Source organism: Zeus faber, assembly GCF_960531495.2.
Source record: "Zeus faber genome assembly, chromosome: 9".
Taxonomy (NCBI): domain Eukaryota; kingdom Metazoa; phylum Chordata; class Actinopteri; order Zeiformes; family Zeidae; genus Zeus; species Zeus faber.
The window spans coordinates 21,654,317-21,671,492 of record NC_137197.1 but is presented as its reverse complement, the minus strand read 5'-3'; the positions used below and the strand labels follow the sequence as shown (position 1 = coordinate 21,671,492).

At 44.7% G+C, this 17,176-nt stretch overlaps 1 protein-coding gene across 1 annotated transcript in view; it reads left to right on the top strand.

Annotated features, from left to right (window-relative positions):
* traf4a (tnf receptor-associated factor 4a) overlaps window positions 1–13,643 on the top strand; it is a gene marked incomplete at its 5' end in the record, with an annotated part of 29,026 nt that extends 15,383 nt beyond the window's left edge. The window contains 6 exons of the mRNA XM_080006270.1: window positions 3,530–3,581; window positions 6,632–6,736; window positions 7,547–7,708; window positions 9,236–9,397; window positions 9,962–10,117; window positions 11,733–13,643. Coding sequence (XP_079862396.1) covers window positions 3,530–3,581; window positions 6,632–6,736; window positions 7,547–7,708; window positions 9,236–9,397; window positions 9,962–10,117; window positions 11,733–12,365 — 1,270 coding nt within the window. The 3' untranslated portion in view covers window positions 12,366–13,643. The remainder of the gene's footprint in view (window positions 1–3,529; window positions 3,582–6,631; window positions 6,737–7,546; window positions 7,709–9,235; window positions 9,398–9,961; window positions 10,118–11,732) is intronic.
* Window positions 13,644–17,176: the final 3,533 nt, after the last annotated feature.

Genomic DNA, 17,176 nt, shown 5'->3' with positions numbered 1-17,176 from the left:
TCTCACAGTTAGAAGAAAGGTCTGTTTAGAGTGTTAATGTACCGCAGACATCCTAACCCCCCCCCCCCCAAAAAAAAGCCTCTTGGGTTTTGGATTTTGTTTGTTTAGTTTGCCTCTCAACAGCCCTGGCCACTACAATTGCAAACATTGGGGCTTGGTTTGGAAGTCTCTCCGCAAGCCTCCGTACAGAGGAGCCGATCCCTGGGCCCAACGGGCTCAGGATGTTACGAGATGGTAAACAGAATGGATCTCTCCGAATCATCTGCAGGCTCCGCTCCCCTATCCAGCAGAAAGATGAAACCTTCCAAATAACCGTCTGCCTGTCAGGAGTCGTATGCAGGGTGACGGAGCATGTTGTGACGGCTGTCCTCATTGGTCTCGCTGGGTGAATGAATGGCGGAAGAGAGGGGCAATTAGAGGATAGGTGGTAGGGGGGCTTGCCTTCAGGGTCCAAAGGGATAATGGGCTTTACAAGTCGATTCATTTCATCCACGGACAGGAAATGCTCCTAATTTGGGTATGGGATACTGCTCGTGGCGTATGCCATCCTAGACTATAAGACTCAAAAGAGCTCACTTTTCTGCCTGTGAATGAGAGCCAATAGGAATATTTCGTTTTTGAGCCACCTTAGTCCTGGGTTCCATGTCACTGCACTTCAGCAGAACAGCCAGTTCTGAAATCCTTTATGGGGCCTACGTACAAACGATGTTATGGCAGGAACACGTGTCATGAAACACTTGTTTATCAGCTTCTCACTCTAGATGTTCGACCAGGCTAAGAGCTGTTCGGAGTGTCAGACATTTGAGTGAATGTGTTTTTTGTTTGGACAGAGGCTGTGTGTTTTGCGATGCTTCACACAAGGGACAAGGTTCAACCTGAAAGGTAAAGACAAGGGTGTTTTGCAGTTCAGAACTCATGTTTGTTTTCTCGTATCGGCAGTTGGGTGAGGGTGGGTCACGAGTGTAGTTTCTAGTTTTTCAACATGCGATGGGTTTGTGTAACCCTCCTATCTCCGTCAGGGGAGCTCAAATAGCCAGAGACTCTCATCAAGGAGGGACGACGCAAAAGGATTCAATAGAATCTTTTGTTGTGGGACTGTCCCCACCTTTCACTGCTAATGCGCTGTCACAAAGGGGCAGTGAGCTTTACTAACAAGCGGACAGGGGAGTCGAGTGTTATTATCCGCAGAGCGCCAAACACATGAATGTGTGGCTGCAGGACTTTCTTGGCGACCACGGAGGGAATTATCCTGACAGTCTGTGACTAGGCCCTTTTCGCCTGTCTGCCTCTCTGTGCGTCAGATAGGAGTCCAGGGCGGGATGGGGCCGTGGGCTGCACCCTCCTTGTACTCACATCTCCCCTGTCCAGCGCTCAGAGCCTGTCGCTTCCCGTTTCCTCTCCGGGTTGGCTGGGGAACCGGCAGCGTTCTGTAGCCTGCGCCTCCGCACAGCTCATATCTGTGAAACCACGCCTGACTTTTATCTCCGTAAGAATGGGATGATTCCACAGTTGTGGTGTCGAGTAAATGATTTCACACCACGCAGGAGATGCTCCGCTGACTGGCCTCTCCGAGCTCCCCATCGATTGACCCTTTTTTATAGTCCATTGTGGCCTGTTAATTGGTATCCAGTTCCCTGCTGACACAGTGACCCTAATGGAAGAGAATTAGTGCTGTCTCGTCATGCATTAACCTCTCCCTCATCAACCCTCCCCCCTGCATCCTGGCCCTTTTCTTCCACCCTCCCCTTTGGCCCATTCCCTGATTTAACAGCAGCTGGATAGACAGGGCAAAGTGCACATAGACTCATGTGTCATGTCACATGTTCATATGGGAGCCGTGGTCAGGTGACATTCCCTCCAAAAAAATGCACAAAGGAACCCTGGTTCCTATTGACAGAGACAGCCGGCCTATTCTGTGTCTGGTAATTAGTTTAAATTAAAATGCTGTATTGATCGTCTCTTGGTCTCAGTAGGTCAGTTAGAGCTGACCTATGAAGATAAAAAAAAAAAAAGAATATCAACGGGACTATAATGTAATAAATTTGCCACTTTAGCAGAGGGGGAAACTCCATGGCAGCGACTGTGTGTCTTAGAATTCAGTAAACCTGGAAACAGCACTTACAGCGTCTCTCCAGCTGCGTTTTGGCCCGCCCCCTCCTGGCACAGCAGGGGCCTTTAGTCGATCAAAACACTGACCACAATTCATTTAGGCTGCCCAGGGTCACAATGAATAATATTGATTTGTTTATTTACTTTTCAACACCCCCCCAAAAAAAACCCAAACTACAACACAGACGTATTTAAGAGGCAATTTGGGGGGCCCAGTCGGGGGCAAAAATCCTCCTTTCATTCTCTAACCATGTCAGCTTCATAAATGTGCAACATCTGTACTTGTTTAAATTTGTCTCTACGTTGCTAGACTGGCTTAACGTACAGTAGCCAGCTTGACCCCTTCTAAGCAACTTGACCCCGGTAACGGCTTATCTCTATTATTTAACGCCGTGAATATTTCATGATGACATCAGGCTGCCATGCCAGAGGGCTCCCATAATGAGTTATGACCTTTTAGCTCATTTGGTCCATTTTAAAACCCCCTAAATACAGACACTGAGGTGCCTTTGTTCAGGCTATGGTGTAGTTACTCTGTCTAGTGGATCGAGGTCCCAGATCTAAATTGAGGTTTGTGTCTGGCTTGAATGAAAGGAAGGAAACACGGAGGATGTTGCCCAAGGCCTGCTCGTCTCCTTGTCTTCAGTTTAGCATGATATATATATTTTGAACTTCCAAACTTCTTTGATGGTACGAGTACATACAGAGAGAATATACATATAGAATATGCACGAGTGGTTTTTGAGTTTCCCAAACCCGATTTGACCGAAAATGTTGCGGAGATAGGGGAGCACATGCATAATGCAGATACATTGAAAGGCTGTTCCATAAAAAGTGCCAGCTAAATGAAGTATCAAATATGGGATTTCCTTTTACAAAATAATCTTGTGGATTACCACTTTCATGAGCAAGAAATGAAGGTCGACTGCGGTGGCAGCGAGGAGCAGGGCCTCTTAATGTATTATTGATAGACAGTTTTGAACTTGTCTTCTATTCCTCAGTCGTAATAAAACTCAGAATCAGTGGAAATACACGCTCGGAGCGAGGAAAAATGAAAGAGCAGCGACATAAAAGCCACAGGGTTAGAAAGTAATCAGCTTTTATTGTGAGGAGAGAGAGTGTGTGTGTGTGTGTGTGTGTGTGTGTGTGTGTGTGGGTGTGTGTGTGTGCGCGCGCGCACGTGTGTGTGTGTGTGTGTGTCTGGTCATCGTACAGTGAGAGCCATGGCTGCGCGGATTAAGGAGACACCTTTGAGCACAGACAGATGTGGACGCGCGGGCCACTTAAAGACAGTTTGAGTTTGACATTGCAAACAAATGCAAAATGTTTTCTCACGTCATTCGTGAACGTCTCTCATTTTGGTGCTGTCGGTGAAGCTGAAGCTTATTTCTAATGTTTTGGTCATTGTCTTGTGTTACAGTGAGGGTGTCTTCAAGTGCCCTGAGGACCAGCTGCCTTTGGACTACGCCAAGGTAATTCAACACAAATAAGCCGCTGCAATCAACTCCCCTCCCATAGTGCCTGTGGATTTAAAATATGATTATATTCAACTAGGGCTGGGCGGTATTCACCAAATCAAATATCACATATACAAATATATTCCCCAATATGAATAATGATGACATTTTATCATTGGTAATATGGATGTTAACACTAAGCAGCTCCAGGCATTGGATTAGAACAATTTGTGAAGCTCATATAGTTGCATTACTTTACTGTAATGCCCCTTAAAGACAACATTTAACTCAATTTAACACAATATCACGATTAATCAAAATCTCAGTCTCATATCACAAAATTGATATTATAATAATATATTGTCCAGCCCTACATTATATGAAATTATCATAGGCCACATGTATGCATGTTTGTGTGTACACTTTTTTTTTAAACTTATATTATTACTTATCTTATAAGTGCTATACTTTCATGTATCAACTAAATATCTGGAGAATTCAGTTGCATTTGATGCAAAATGTTGATACCTAAGTAGTTAATCTGTTAAAAAAAACTTAATTTAAAAGTATGTGTCATGCAATTTTCCTTTGGTGAACACACACACACACACACACACACACACACAGAACCATCCCCGTCCTATCCTCCCTGGGACAGAGATTCTAATCGTGTTAAAAAAGATCTGCAGGACGATGCATTTGAACGAAGGAGCTGGTCGTGATTTTGATGAACCATTTTGCTTTCTGGAGATCACTACAAACAACACATAAGTATAATAACCAACCATTGTCCCAGGAAAACTCAGTGGATACACTCTGGCTATGACCGGAAAAAAAAAAAAATCCATTATGGTGCCAGCGGTGTGGAAAACAGTGTTCTGATACGAAGAGGGAGGAAGATTGATCAGAAATGAACTGTTGGCCCTAAAGGAAGATCCACCGTGAAGAGAGCTCTACTTTTAAACACCGCCTTCCTGTTTCATCTCTCTTTTGAAGCAGTTAATCAGAAGCACGCAGAGCTCTCTCTCTCTCTCTCTCTCTCTCTCTCTCTCTCTATCTCTATCTCTCTCTCTCTCTCTCTCGCTCACTCTCTTCCTGTGCGAGACAAACAACAATGAAGTAAAGACTTTCTATCGCGTCATTCGCGCGAGCATTTTCAGATAAAATGAACAATATCAAAGAATGGAGAGTAGATTATTTATACAAAGGGAAAAAAAATAAATAATAATGCCTGTCAGTTATTGCAGTTCCTCAACGCAGTTCCTAAAACGACCCCCCGCGCCACATGGTCCATTAACCCCCGTGCGACAGCAGAAACACCGGGGCTGGAGGTGGCTGGAGGTGGTGGCTGCAGACGGCGTGCTGAGTCCCCGCTGGGGGGACGTGTTCATAGCTCACCTGTCAGACATTGTTATTTACTAAAGCCCTCACAGGCTCCCAGTCGCCTGCAAATTACCCCATGCTGGTGGTCCGGGTCCCGGGGGGCTATTGTAACGCTTGTTGCACAATGTCCTCAGCCTCCCATCACCGCCGCTGCACTCGGCGACGTTCTCCAGGCGCAAACACGACCTCGCTGGGAGAGCAGAACAACAGGAGCGCCGCAGCGGTGGAACGGGGGAGGGGAGGGGGGGCGTTCTGACGCTCTCTGTAGCGAGGGGACCGCGCCGCCAAACAATGGGCCAAGAGCAGACACAGAGCGGACTGAACCTAGGGGCAGGAGCTCAGCGCAGCTTGCCCGCCCGGTTCTGCACGGGTCTGGGTGTTATTAAAAGGTCATTATTGCCGTCCCCCGCGGAGCTCCAGACTGGAACAATGAGAGAGTGCCTGGGGTTACTCTGGAGGATTTCCCCCGTCTCCGCCGCTCGCTCCGGAGCGTGTGATTATGGCCCAGAATTAGTATCGGCTCCGACTCTGCAGACTCAGCTTCTCTGTTTTGGTCATTCTACAGCATTTATGCTTGTTTTTTTATTTGCGCTAATTGCGTGTTAATTCATCTCATTTATAAATAATTAAGATGACTAGTTTTTTTGCTGCGTTGCGTTTATTCGCCGCGGCGCCGCGCACCATTAGGTCCAGCGTGGCTGCACGAACCGATGAGCAAAGTGGATGACTCAGAAGTTTTAATTTCACAATCATGGCTCCCACTCCAGCACTTTGCCGCGCGCGTCGAGAGTGCCGTCCGTTACAGAGCTGCTTTAAAAAGCCGTTGAGCCGTTTGGCCGTTTTGAGGAAGTGACTTAACTTGTTTAGCCAGCGCGACCCCCGTGTGAGGCAACGGGGAGGACGGAGGAACACGCAGCGCTGCAAATCCTCAGGATGATCCACTGCAGGGCGAGGGTTTGGAGAGATTGGATTGAAACCGACTCATCTCCCCCGGATCGGCGTCTAAAGAGAATTCTTTCTTTCTCAAGATATATATAAATCATTCTCTCCTTCTGTTGTTCCTTCTCGCCTTTTTAATGGTTTTTAATGAGTTATTTTTGCGGTACAGGACACATGTAACGCTGTTTAACTACGTCTCTTTTCCACTAATCACTTTTCTAGCACAAGCAGTGATTGGGAACAATACTGCGGCATCAGAGGAACACTGACATTTAGCATTTCAGTGTTTGATGCATTCATTCCTGAGCAGTAAGATTTTAGATATATCTAACTGAATAATATCGATCTTAACTCCATATAGTCTCCCATAATAACTCATTTACTATTCTATGTAATTTATCGGCTGTATAAAACCATAGACAGTGCAACCTAATTGACTTGAAAAGGCGCTTATTTATTTATTTACTTATTTATTATTTATATTTATATTTACCGCCAAGGAGCGTAAGTAAAAAAGAGGAAACTTCAACATGAAGCTGCTATCATCGCTAAAATGTCCTGTCAGAGTTTTCTCCTGTGCTGGTCTCTAATATTATGAACGTGAACGCTGTTTAACATTGTTTCTGCGACCAGCCGGGGCAGTGCCACAATCAGACTCACTTCTAATGTGACTTCACTTTTGCGTACGTCTACATATCACTGTAGATGCGTAAACGCTGATTTGCGGTGTGTTCTTTCCTCAGATCTACCCAGATCCGGAGCTGGAGCAGCAGATCCTGGCGCTGCCGATCCGCTGCATCCACAGCGAGGAGGGCTGTCGCTGGACCGGACAGATGAAGCAGCTGCAGGTGAGAGGAAAACACCTCCCTCCTTCCCTCCTTCCCTCCTTCCCTCCTTCCCTCATTCCCTCCTTCCCTCCTTCCTTTCTTCTTATCGTCTGTGTACCTGTCGCAGTTTTCCCATCTGCACTTTTTTTTGTTGAGTGTTTCTATTCATATATATCAGTGGATATATACAGTATATATATAACTACTATATATATATTGTATATCAGTGGTGCTCAATGTGGGGTCTTGGGACCCTCAGGGGGTCCTTCAAGAGGTTCCAGGGGGTCATCAGCAAAACATTGTAGTTAAACTTCAACATTAGTCAATAACAAGAGATTAGCACCGTTAGGCAATGTACAATAATGACTGTTTGAATCCTAGTTTCACTATTATCTCCCTAACTATAATATAGACACTAAATCAGATCTCTGGATCTTGGAAGATCTTGGGCTCTCAGAAGACAAAATCTTCTCAAATGGAATCCGGACCTATTGCATATCAAATCGAGGGTCCTTTGTATTAAAAAGGTTGTGAATCACTACTATATACTATTTTACACAGACCTTTTCCCATAGCTCTCCCTCCCTCCCACATATACTCCCACGCACACACACACACACACACACACACACACACACACACACACACACACACACACACACACACACACACACACACACACACACACACACATCCACCTCCCACCAGCGGATCTTGTGTTGTCTTCTGGCTGAGGTTTGGCCCAACGCCCAACACAGAGTACCAGTCTGGACTGATAACACATTTCCCATCTCTCCCACCAACCCCTCCCCCCCCCTCTCTCTCCCTCAGGGCCATTTCTCCACCTGTGCGTTCAACGTGATCCCCTGCCCCAATCGCTGCTCCATCAAGCTGACACGCCGCGACCTGCCCGACCACCTGCAGCACGACTGTCCCAAGCGAAAGGTCAAGTGCGAGTTCTGCGGCAGCGAGTTCACCGGAGAGGCCTACGAGGTAAAAACCCGAGAGAGAGAGAGAGAGAGAGAGAGAGAGAGAGAGAGAGAGAGAGAGAGAGAGAGAGAGAGAACCTTTTTTGAGTAAAAAAAATAGGGCTGGGTATGATAAGTCGACTAATAGATTGGTCGACTAATCGATTAGTCGACTAGGGCAGCGAAGTCGACTTCCGACAAACTACTCATTATTAATAAGTGTAGCACACGCTTCACGAGAAACTCCGCCCGGACTCTAATAAGTGTAGCACACAGAAGAACGTGCTTGTGTGAGAGAATGAGGGTGGCGTTATTTCACCCAATTTTGGAAAAAAGGGGAGAGCTCGTAGTGTGGCATGAAGCTGTCTTACCACCGTTCTACTGTGATGCACATGAGTCGTGCAATTTGGGCCATTTACGCTTTGTCACCTCCGGTAAGACTTGTTTTTTGTTTGGTCACTGTTGCACTTGGCCTTTTTGGAAAAAATAAAATAATAATTTTAAATAGCACCTTTTGTTCCATTATTTATGTACTGGTAACTGTTTTTATGTGCGGTTAATAGTCTATGCCTACGTCACGGCTAGTCGGCTAATCGGCTCATCGACGGAAATCTGAGACGCCCGCTTGAAAGACAGTCTTTGTGGAAAGCGTCGCTCCCGCTCGAGGCCGTGCGTGTTTTTTCCTTTTAAATAACACACGTGCTGGAAAAGCAGCTCTGACTGCTCCTTTCATACTGTATTTGTTTTGCTCTCTGCAGGAGAGGAGAAGTAGCCCGGGGTTCGCCTCACTAACACTTCCAGGGACGCCCTTCCTCTGTTTACATGGGCCCGACGCGGCCTCGGCCTCCGCACACCAACACTCCCGCTAATGCCTTTTACATTAAAGTCATTGAGACAATTTTCATTTTAATGTGCCGTCGTTAAACATTTAATGTTAATATGCTGGGATGAAGTCACTTTAAGAGGCTGGTGTTTAATCTTATTAGTTACTGAGCGGCCATTACCATAAACAACATTTCCATATCAGAAAAAAACTCAAATATCATGCCCACCCCCTCTCACTTCATAATTCACCAAAAGTTATTTGGTAAATTTAATACAATATAAATAAATATTAATGTATTTGATCAATATAAAGTGCATAGGAAAACGGACAATTAAAGAGCTTTCTGCCTGGATATTTCCAAAAATGAAGAAGTGTAAATCATCTTCTTGTGTTTTTTATTGATAACAAACAAAGCTCGCTAGGTTTAGGCGATTGTACATTGTCAGGCGCATGACTTGCTGCCACAAAGTATTGCTTTGGTATGCGCGTTTTTTACGATTACGAAATATTCTAACAAAATGAAATAACGATAATCGGAATAAAAAGAACGAACTCGTCCATATCTTTGGTTTTATTTCGTCGTAGCCAGGGAGCCAAAGGGGAGGGGAGGTTGAAGGGCTGCTCGCCCTTGGATGACTTGGATCCATGGATTTTATTTATTTTTTTATTTTTTATGGATCATAATAGTAATCTAGAAGAAATGAACAAATCTGCCCTTGTCTCCAGAACCACCAGGGCATCTGTCCCCAGGAGAGCGTTTACTGTGAAAACAAGTGCGGCGCGAGGATGATGCGGCGCCTGCTGTCCCAGCACAGCATGGCTGAGTGTCCCAAGCGCACGCAGCCCTGCAAGTACTGCGGCAAGGAGTTTGTCTTCGACACCATCCAGGTCAGTGAGCCCCTTCAGAGACGTCACATTTATTTTTGTTTATTTTTATCACCTGTGAGACATAAGTCGAGCCGAGGTATCAGGTGTTTTTCTTGTTTATTTTTTATTTTTTATTTTTTTCTCGGCACCGGTTATTCGTCATATCCGTGGAATATTTCTGTGAGTCAGAGAGTGTTTACGGGTGTAGGAGGAGGTGGGTTGCGCCGGGCCGAGGTTTACTTGCGTTCACACTGTCGTTTCGTTCACGCTGTCGTTTCGCTCACGGCGGCTTGTTCCGTTGACGTGTCCCTGCAGCGAAATTCACCTGCAAACACCCGTCGGAGCACATTCCAAACATGCCCTCCCCTCCATGCCCTCCGAGGCGTTATTTATCTCAACGCCCACATTGTTATTTTTTTATCTCGGGTATGAATCAAGTCGAGCGCACCGTCATTACTGTTCCCTATTATTAAATGAATCATACGTCTAATCATTAATTTTCACGAGCAACATTTCCTCGTTTCCTTCGGCGGTCCGCTTGTGACTCACGTATTGACACAACCTTCTCTGAACTCCTCTTGACAGAACCACCAGTACCACTGCCCCCGCTTCCCGGTCCAGTGTCCCAACCAGTGCGGCACGCCCAACATCGCCCGCGAGGATCTGGCCAACCACGTGAAGGACAACTGCGGCAGCGCGCTCGTCCTGTGTCCGTTCAAAGACGCCGGCTGTAAACACAGAGTAAGATCTGAAGCGCCAGATAAAAATCTTGATAATGATAAACCCGTGTGCTTGAATTTCATCCTGGAATACCTTGAAAATACCCATTTTGGTGCTGAAGTGCTTGAAAAATCCTGATCATTGAAAGCCTGTGATATTCCCCCAGGTTTTGTTCTTCAAATTATAATGTAACAAAACATTTCTAGAATCACTTTTACGACATAGATGATAAATTTAATCTATATATATCTATATATGATGTGTATAAATTAGATATACTTATATAAATAATACACAATGAGACTGAGATTATATTATATTTTAATTGATAGAGATCATGCTGAAAATGTATTATATCTATTTTGTGTGAAGTCCATGAAAATGAAAACGTAGTGCTTAAAAATGTACCTGAAAGCCCTTGGAAAAAAACTGTGAAACTGTATTCCTGTATTAGCCTGACCGCTGACGCTTTGAATTACAACAAAAATAGCCCTGGAATGGTTAACTCTTTCATATCCCGATACAGAAAGGTACAGATCGTTATCGTCGGGGTGGAAGCTAATACCATGTTTTACGATTACATGACCTCAGGGTAGCGTTTTCAGCCTTTTGGAAAAATGGGGTTTTGGCCCAGAATTGACCCTTTGGGAGAACCCACACACTGCTGCAATAGTCATTCATTACTTTATGAAGAACCGTTTTAGTGCTTTCGGGACCAATAAAACAAGTCTGAAGGTCCCTAAAAAAGAGCATGACTGCCCATAAAGGCCACTAATTGGTTATCTTTCTTTTTACCAAGTGTCCGTCAGGATTGGTAAGTAAGAGTCTCATCCGCCGTGGTGGAAGGAAGTGTAAGATTTGGAAGGATTGAACATTGGATATTATACTGTACTTGGAGTTGGCAGTTGTTTGTGAAAAGAATATCAAGGCTCCATCTTGGCTTCAGTGTTGATTAATGAATCTGTATTGAAAATCCAGCGGACGGCGGACTAGATCGTTAGAAGTTTGTTTTCGAAAATGTACTGCAACTCCACATTCATTTGTGTTTGTTATAGTTCCAGTCCCCTCAAGAGGCAGAGAAGGCATGATGTTGCTCATAATATTTAAAAATAACCGTTGAAATTGAGTGATTCTTTTTCATTATACACTGTATTTCATCTCTGCATGTTGAAAGCGAGGGCCGCGCCTGTAGGCTCTATTTTAATGAGAGCAACACTTTGAGCGTCTGACAGCACGTTGGGATCTATTTTTGAAGGTGATGTTGGGATGAGGAAGTGTGTATAAGCTCAGAGGAGATGAAAAGATTGCATTCGTACTATACCGTACTGTACAGTATGTGTTCCAACGCTGCACTTGGAATGACAGGGTTTCTGCAGCGTTCTGTGTGGGAATACGACACAAAACAGGCAAAATGTGCAAATACTGCCCCTGAAATAGCATTGAATCCAGTGAATGGAATGTGGCCACGTTCAGATTCTTATCAGGGTCAGTGCGTGGCAGATGTCCAAGAGACATTTATCTGAGGACACACGTAATTGAATAAATGTGAAATGATATACAGAGCAAGTGGGTCACATTGAATATGCAGCTGCTTCTCTTTAACAAACTCCCCCCTTCCTCCTCCTCTCTCTGGCAGTGCCCCAAGTTGGCCATCGGCCGTCACCTGGAGGACACCACCAAGTCCCACCTCACCATGATGTGCAACCTGGTGGGGCGGCAGCGGCAGGAGATCCTGGAGCTGCGGCGGGAGATGGAGGAGCTCTCCGTCAGCCACGACGGCGTGCTCATCTGGAAGCTCAGCGACTACTCCCGCAAACTGCAGGAGGCCAAGCTCCGGAACAACCACGAGTTCTTCAGCCCGCCCTTCTACACGCACCGCTACGGCTACAAGCTGCAGGTGTCGGCCTTCCTCAACGGCAACGGCAGCGGCGAGGGCTCCCACCTCTCCATCTATATCCGCGTGCTGCCCGGCGAGTACGACAACCTGCTGGAGTGGCCCTTCTCCTACAAGGTGACTTTCTCCATCCTGGACCAGAGCGACCCGTCGCTGCCCAAGCCGCAGCACATCACGGAGACCTTCAACCCCGACCCCAACTGGAAGAACTTCCAGAAGCCCTGCAGCAGCCGCAACTCGCTGGACGAGAGCACCCTGGGCTTCGGCTACCCCAAGTTCATCTCCCACGAGGAGGTGAAGAAGCGGAACTACATCCGCGACAACTGCATCTTCCTCAAAGCCTCGATAGAGATTCCCCAGAAGATCATGTCTTAATGTCTTTTACTGTGAAGGAAGCAAGATGGGGTTTTTAACACGACAATTGACACTTAAACACTTAATGAATAAAAAATGAATGAAAAAAGACAGAATCTTTCAGTAATCACTTATCCTTTTAAGACACTTTCCCTCCGAACAGCCTCCTGGGCAGTGCTTGGAGCTGGTCCGTTTTGGCTGGTTTTAAGCTGACTGTGGGAGCCTGACGCGCCGCAGGAAGATGTGCTTGGTGTGCAGAACCATCACTCTCTGACATTTTTTGTTTTTTCCTTATTTTTGGTTTGGTTTTGTATCGGTTACTTTCGTTTATCCTAATCTGCAACAAAAAAGCCTTGGAAATCAAACAGTGCCTAGAGAGTTTATATTAAGTTATATTTCCTGTTGTTTTTTAATTTAGCAGTACTCATACAGAATAATAGAAATGAGGAGTGGGGGTGTGGGATGACAGATTTGGGGAGGGGGCGGGTGTCTTTGTTCAGCCTTTGCAATTACAGCTGTACTACAGTTGGGTGGAAGTTGGAATGGAGGTGGGGAGCTCAGCAGACTCAGCTCAGGCTCTTTTGTTTACATACTCTAATCTACATACTCAATATACTCCCACGGATCCTTTAACACAATATTAGTGAAGAGATTAGCGGTTATAGATGTGTAGACAACTTAACAAGTTCTAGGTCCGCGCGTCCTCGTTCCCGCTCCGCTCCACCGCCGCAGCGCCCTGCATTTCCGTTCCCGGTCAGCCGTGGCTCGAGGAACGCCTTGGGAAACCAAACGCTCGGACTCCGCGAAGTCGCTCGAGGACGTTTTTTTATTTTTTTTGTTTTTTTTGTTTCTTTTTCCTGTCGCCGAATCCGAATCCAGGGGAGAAGGCACCTTTTGTCGGTCTTCAAATGGGTCAAGGGACCGAAAGATTGATCCTATCGGTCAGATCGGTCGGATTCGCGCGAGTTCACATGTCTGAGGTTGAAGGGAAAGCCATGTGGCCTTTTTATACGTCTCGGCATGAGTTTTTATTTTTGGTGGGGGAGGCAGGATAAACACATGCATGCTTCATGTGCTACCACCACTTGGACCACACTTTTATACTGTACCCTGTATTCTTGAAATTCTTTTGTCTTTTTATTTCGGGGACACTGGGATGGCGACGGAAGGAACTGTCCACAGGAGTGATATTGTTTTATACACGGAAAAATGTGAAGACTATTGATAATCTCTATCTTTAGGATTAGAACTCTCGGCTGTGAATTGCATTGTTTAACGTGATCTCGACGTGGATGGTATACGGAGGCTGTTTTTTTCGGGGGGGCGGGGCTGATGTCCTTGGGTGGGGGGGGGTCCGGGGACGTTCTGCGCCTCCTGGCCGTTGCCGTCGGAGCAGCCTTGTGCAATACTTGGGTCCCAGTCTTCATCGCGTTCCGAGCCGAGCAGCGGAGGACTCTGACGACGTCATTCATCATGTGAATACTAATGTCAAAAACGCAGAAGCACATTCTCTGTCTTTGTATTATTCACGAAAAAAAAAAAAAAAAATCTTGGTTTCTTGTTATTATACCAGCTGATATTTTACAGTGATTTAAAGAAGTATGGTAATAAAAAAACAAACCTTTTTGTAAGATTCTGTATTTTTAAAGACAACTTATCTGTTTTATACAACACCCTTTTTTTCCCGTTGGGGGTTGGACCTTGGAGAAATTTCGCACCCTTTTCATCTCTCTTTGGACCTTTGGACATCTGGATTACATGTCTGTCCGTGTGGTTTGAATCTCACATGTTCCGTCTGTATTATTTCATTTTAAAGGTATTTATTTTCAAAAGAGCCATCGTGTGCGCTTGATTGAACAGATGGCACAAATGTTTTATTATGTCGATTGAGTGCTTGTCAAACTTCTTAAAGTGAAATAAAATGCGATCAATAAGAGAAGCCGCCACTGTCCGAGCGTTTGATGGAAGCAGATCCTGAACTGGATCATCAAGTATGCTTAATAATGAATAATAAATACACTCAGTTCAGCAATGGCGCAGATCCATATTAGAAAAAAAAAAAAGGAAATCATTTTTGACATTTCTCGAGGTTTCAAGAGGAAACTCCTCCGTTTCCTGGCACTTTTGGAAGGAAACATAGCCCTCCCGCTGTGTGTCTTCCATCGGTATTTTCACTTATTTGCTCTGCTTTCCATGGACGCTGCCTAATACTACGGCTGCTACCGGATCCAAAAAGCGGCCTTGAGTTTTTCCACGTCGTACTGTGAGCCAGGATGATTAGACCATAAAGCCCCTCGCTGCCCGCGCTCCGTCACCTCCATAGAGAGAGAGAGGGAGCGAGAGAGACGGCGCTGAAGGAAACGGAGGAAGCGGCCGACAGCAGCCCTCCGCTTTGATGCCGTGCCAGCACTTTGCATTAGCTTGCACTTTTGGATGATGCACAATGTGGGGATTTAGGGAAACGGGGGGGGGGGGGGGGGGTGCATTTTAACTCAAAGTCACTGCAAAGTCCCTCAGGAGGACAGTTCCATTTTTAACCCGGAGCAGTCAGCTTTTGTGAAATGCTTAAAAGTTTCTCACTTCAGGAACCGATTAGTCACCGTGTTGTTCTGTGTCGTACTGAGAAGCGTGCGATCGTGTCTCGACCCGAATTACAAGTGTTTCTAATTGGCTTACCTCACATAGTGGGTTCCTCGGGATATTCCTGACATCCCCCCCCAAAAAAAAGAAAAAAAAAAAAGTACTTACATTTACTTTTGCATTTCATTTACTGAAATGTACATTTACTGACTCTGAGCAATGAAAGGGCTAATTCAGTCCTGAGGTGTTTTCACGCTTATGTTTTTCCACCCTCGAAGGTTTAAGAGCAAAAAAGATTTAAATGACGGAGTTATACGCCCGTTAGGTAAACTGGATGTCTTTAAAATTCCCTGATGCAAGGTGTGTGTGTGTGTGCGTGTGCGTGTGTGTGTGTGTGTGAGACCAACAGTGTCGCTGCTTCACAGAGAGGGCTGGAAATGGAAACAGTTAATTACACGCAAGTAAACACTGAGTCTCACGTGTAAAGCAAAGCGTGGTCGCAGAGCCGCCTTTTGCCCTGGCCTCGTTTCACGTGGCTTGCAGACTCTCACTGGATAAATGAATCACTTTCACACCTATTCACACACACACACACACACACACACATACACACACATGCATAAACACACACGCGCGCACCCACACGCGTACATACTGTATAAACTCACCCAACCTTTGGTCATGTGCACGCCGAAAGCTGAGTTAAATAATGGCCACTGCAAAACAAGAAGTGCAATAAAAGTGACAAAAGTGACTTTCTTTTTTAATGCAGTTTTGCATATATAAATGTTATTCCCTGTTTTTGATTTATGTTATTCTTTTCAGAATCTTAATTACTTTATTTTGCTAGGTGCATTTACATGTACTACTGTAGGAATTTGTCCAGGCGATTGGTGCGTGTAAAAACAGTGTGAGAAAAAAATCTAAATAAAATGCTGGTGTTATTTTTATTATTATTTATTATTAATTTAGTATTCTGCTTTGTAAATGCATTTTGCTCATTTGTTGGCTTTTATTTTTACTACTTGATGGCCTTCTTTTAATGTAAGCACTTTGAGTTGCATGCCGTGTATGAAAGGTGCTATACAAATTAAGGTTATAAAAAAAAGAATAATAAGGATAATATTATTGTTGTTATTATTATTATTATTATTATGTCATTATTATTATTATTATTATTATTATATAAACTGGTGGTTTTAAAATCAGAAAAAAACACCCTAAAAGTCCCATCCTCTATAAAATGTCAATACATTAATCGATCTCATCAATATGGGGTTGAATTGCTATTAAATGGAGTCGTGACTCATTGTATCGAGAGCAAATTGAATTGTGAGAGCTTGTCCAATACGCCGTCCGACAGGAAACCAACACTGGAGTCTCACACTGCCATACCTCCATACAAACCAGCTTACTTGGCAAAGTGAAACACGATGAACGACTAAAAGCCAATAACCGATTAAATACAAATAACAGATGATTCCACGATAAGGGTGCCATTTGTGTCCCACTGACCATTTACAAATATGCATGTAAAGCAAAGGTAAATACATTTTTACACTTAAAGGAGACCTATTATTCTGTCATATATATATATAATGTAACAATGTGGGATGTTCATATTAGACGTGGCCAAAGTAATGGCTGTGAACAAAACGCTCAGGTTTCCGACCGCTCTGAGGTTTTTTTCTACTTCCTGCTCGAGCTGACGTCAGATCATCACGGATTTCCTAGGGTCATCTGCTCCATCCCATCCGCTGTGTGTTTCCCCAAGGAAAACCAATAAAAATAGTGTCTTTATTGTAGATGTATTTTCGGACATTTCCATGAAACAAAAAATACCCGCGTGCGAGAATCGTGTGTGTCTCCCAGAAGTTTGGAGCACGGCAACGAAAGTCGGAACAAACTTTTAAATTAGGCCTTTTAGATCTAATATGAGTGGAGATTCAGTCACTGGATTGCTTGTTACTCGCCTCAAATTTGTTCAGAAACAGATTTGGGTGGATTGATAAGGTGAAATCAGTGAATGTTTATGGAGTAAATACAAAAAAACCCAGAATGAAAGCCCAAACCCTGTTGGCTCACAGAACAAGTGGCCTCAGGAGGGTGGCTCCTCCCACTGAATCAGAGTATCAGGATGGATTAGAAAAGCTAGAATGCATAATCTGACTAGTATTTTTAGCAAACATGTTTTTGGGCCTCAGAGACCTTCTACTGTGTATATGAACATGTTGAAAAAGGCACAATAGGTC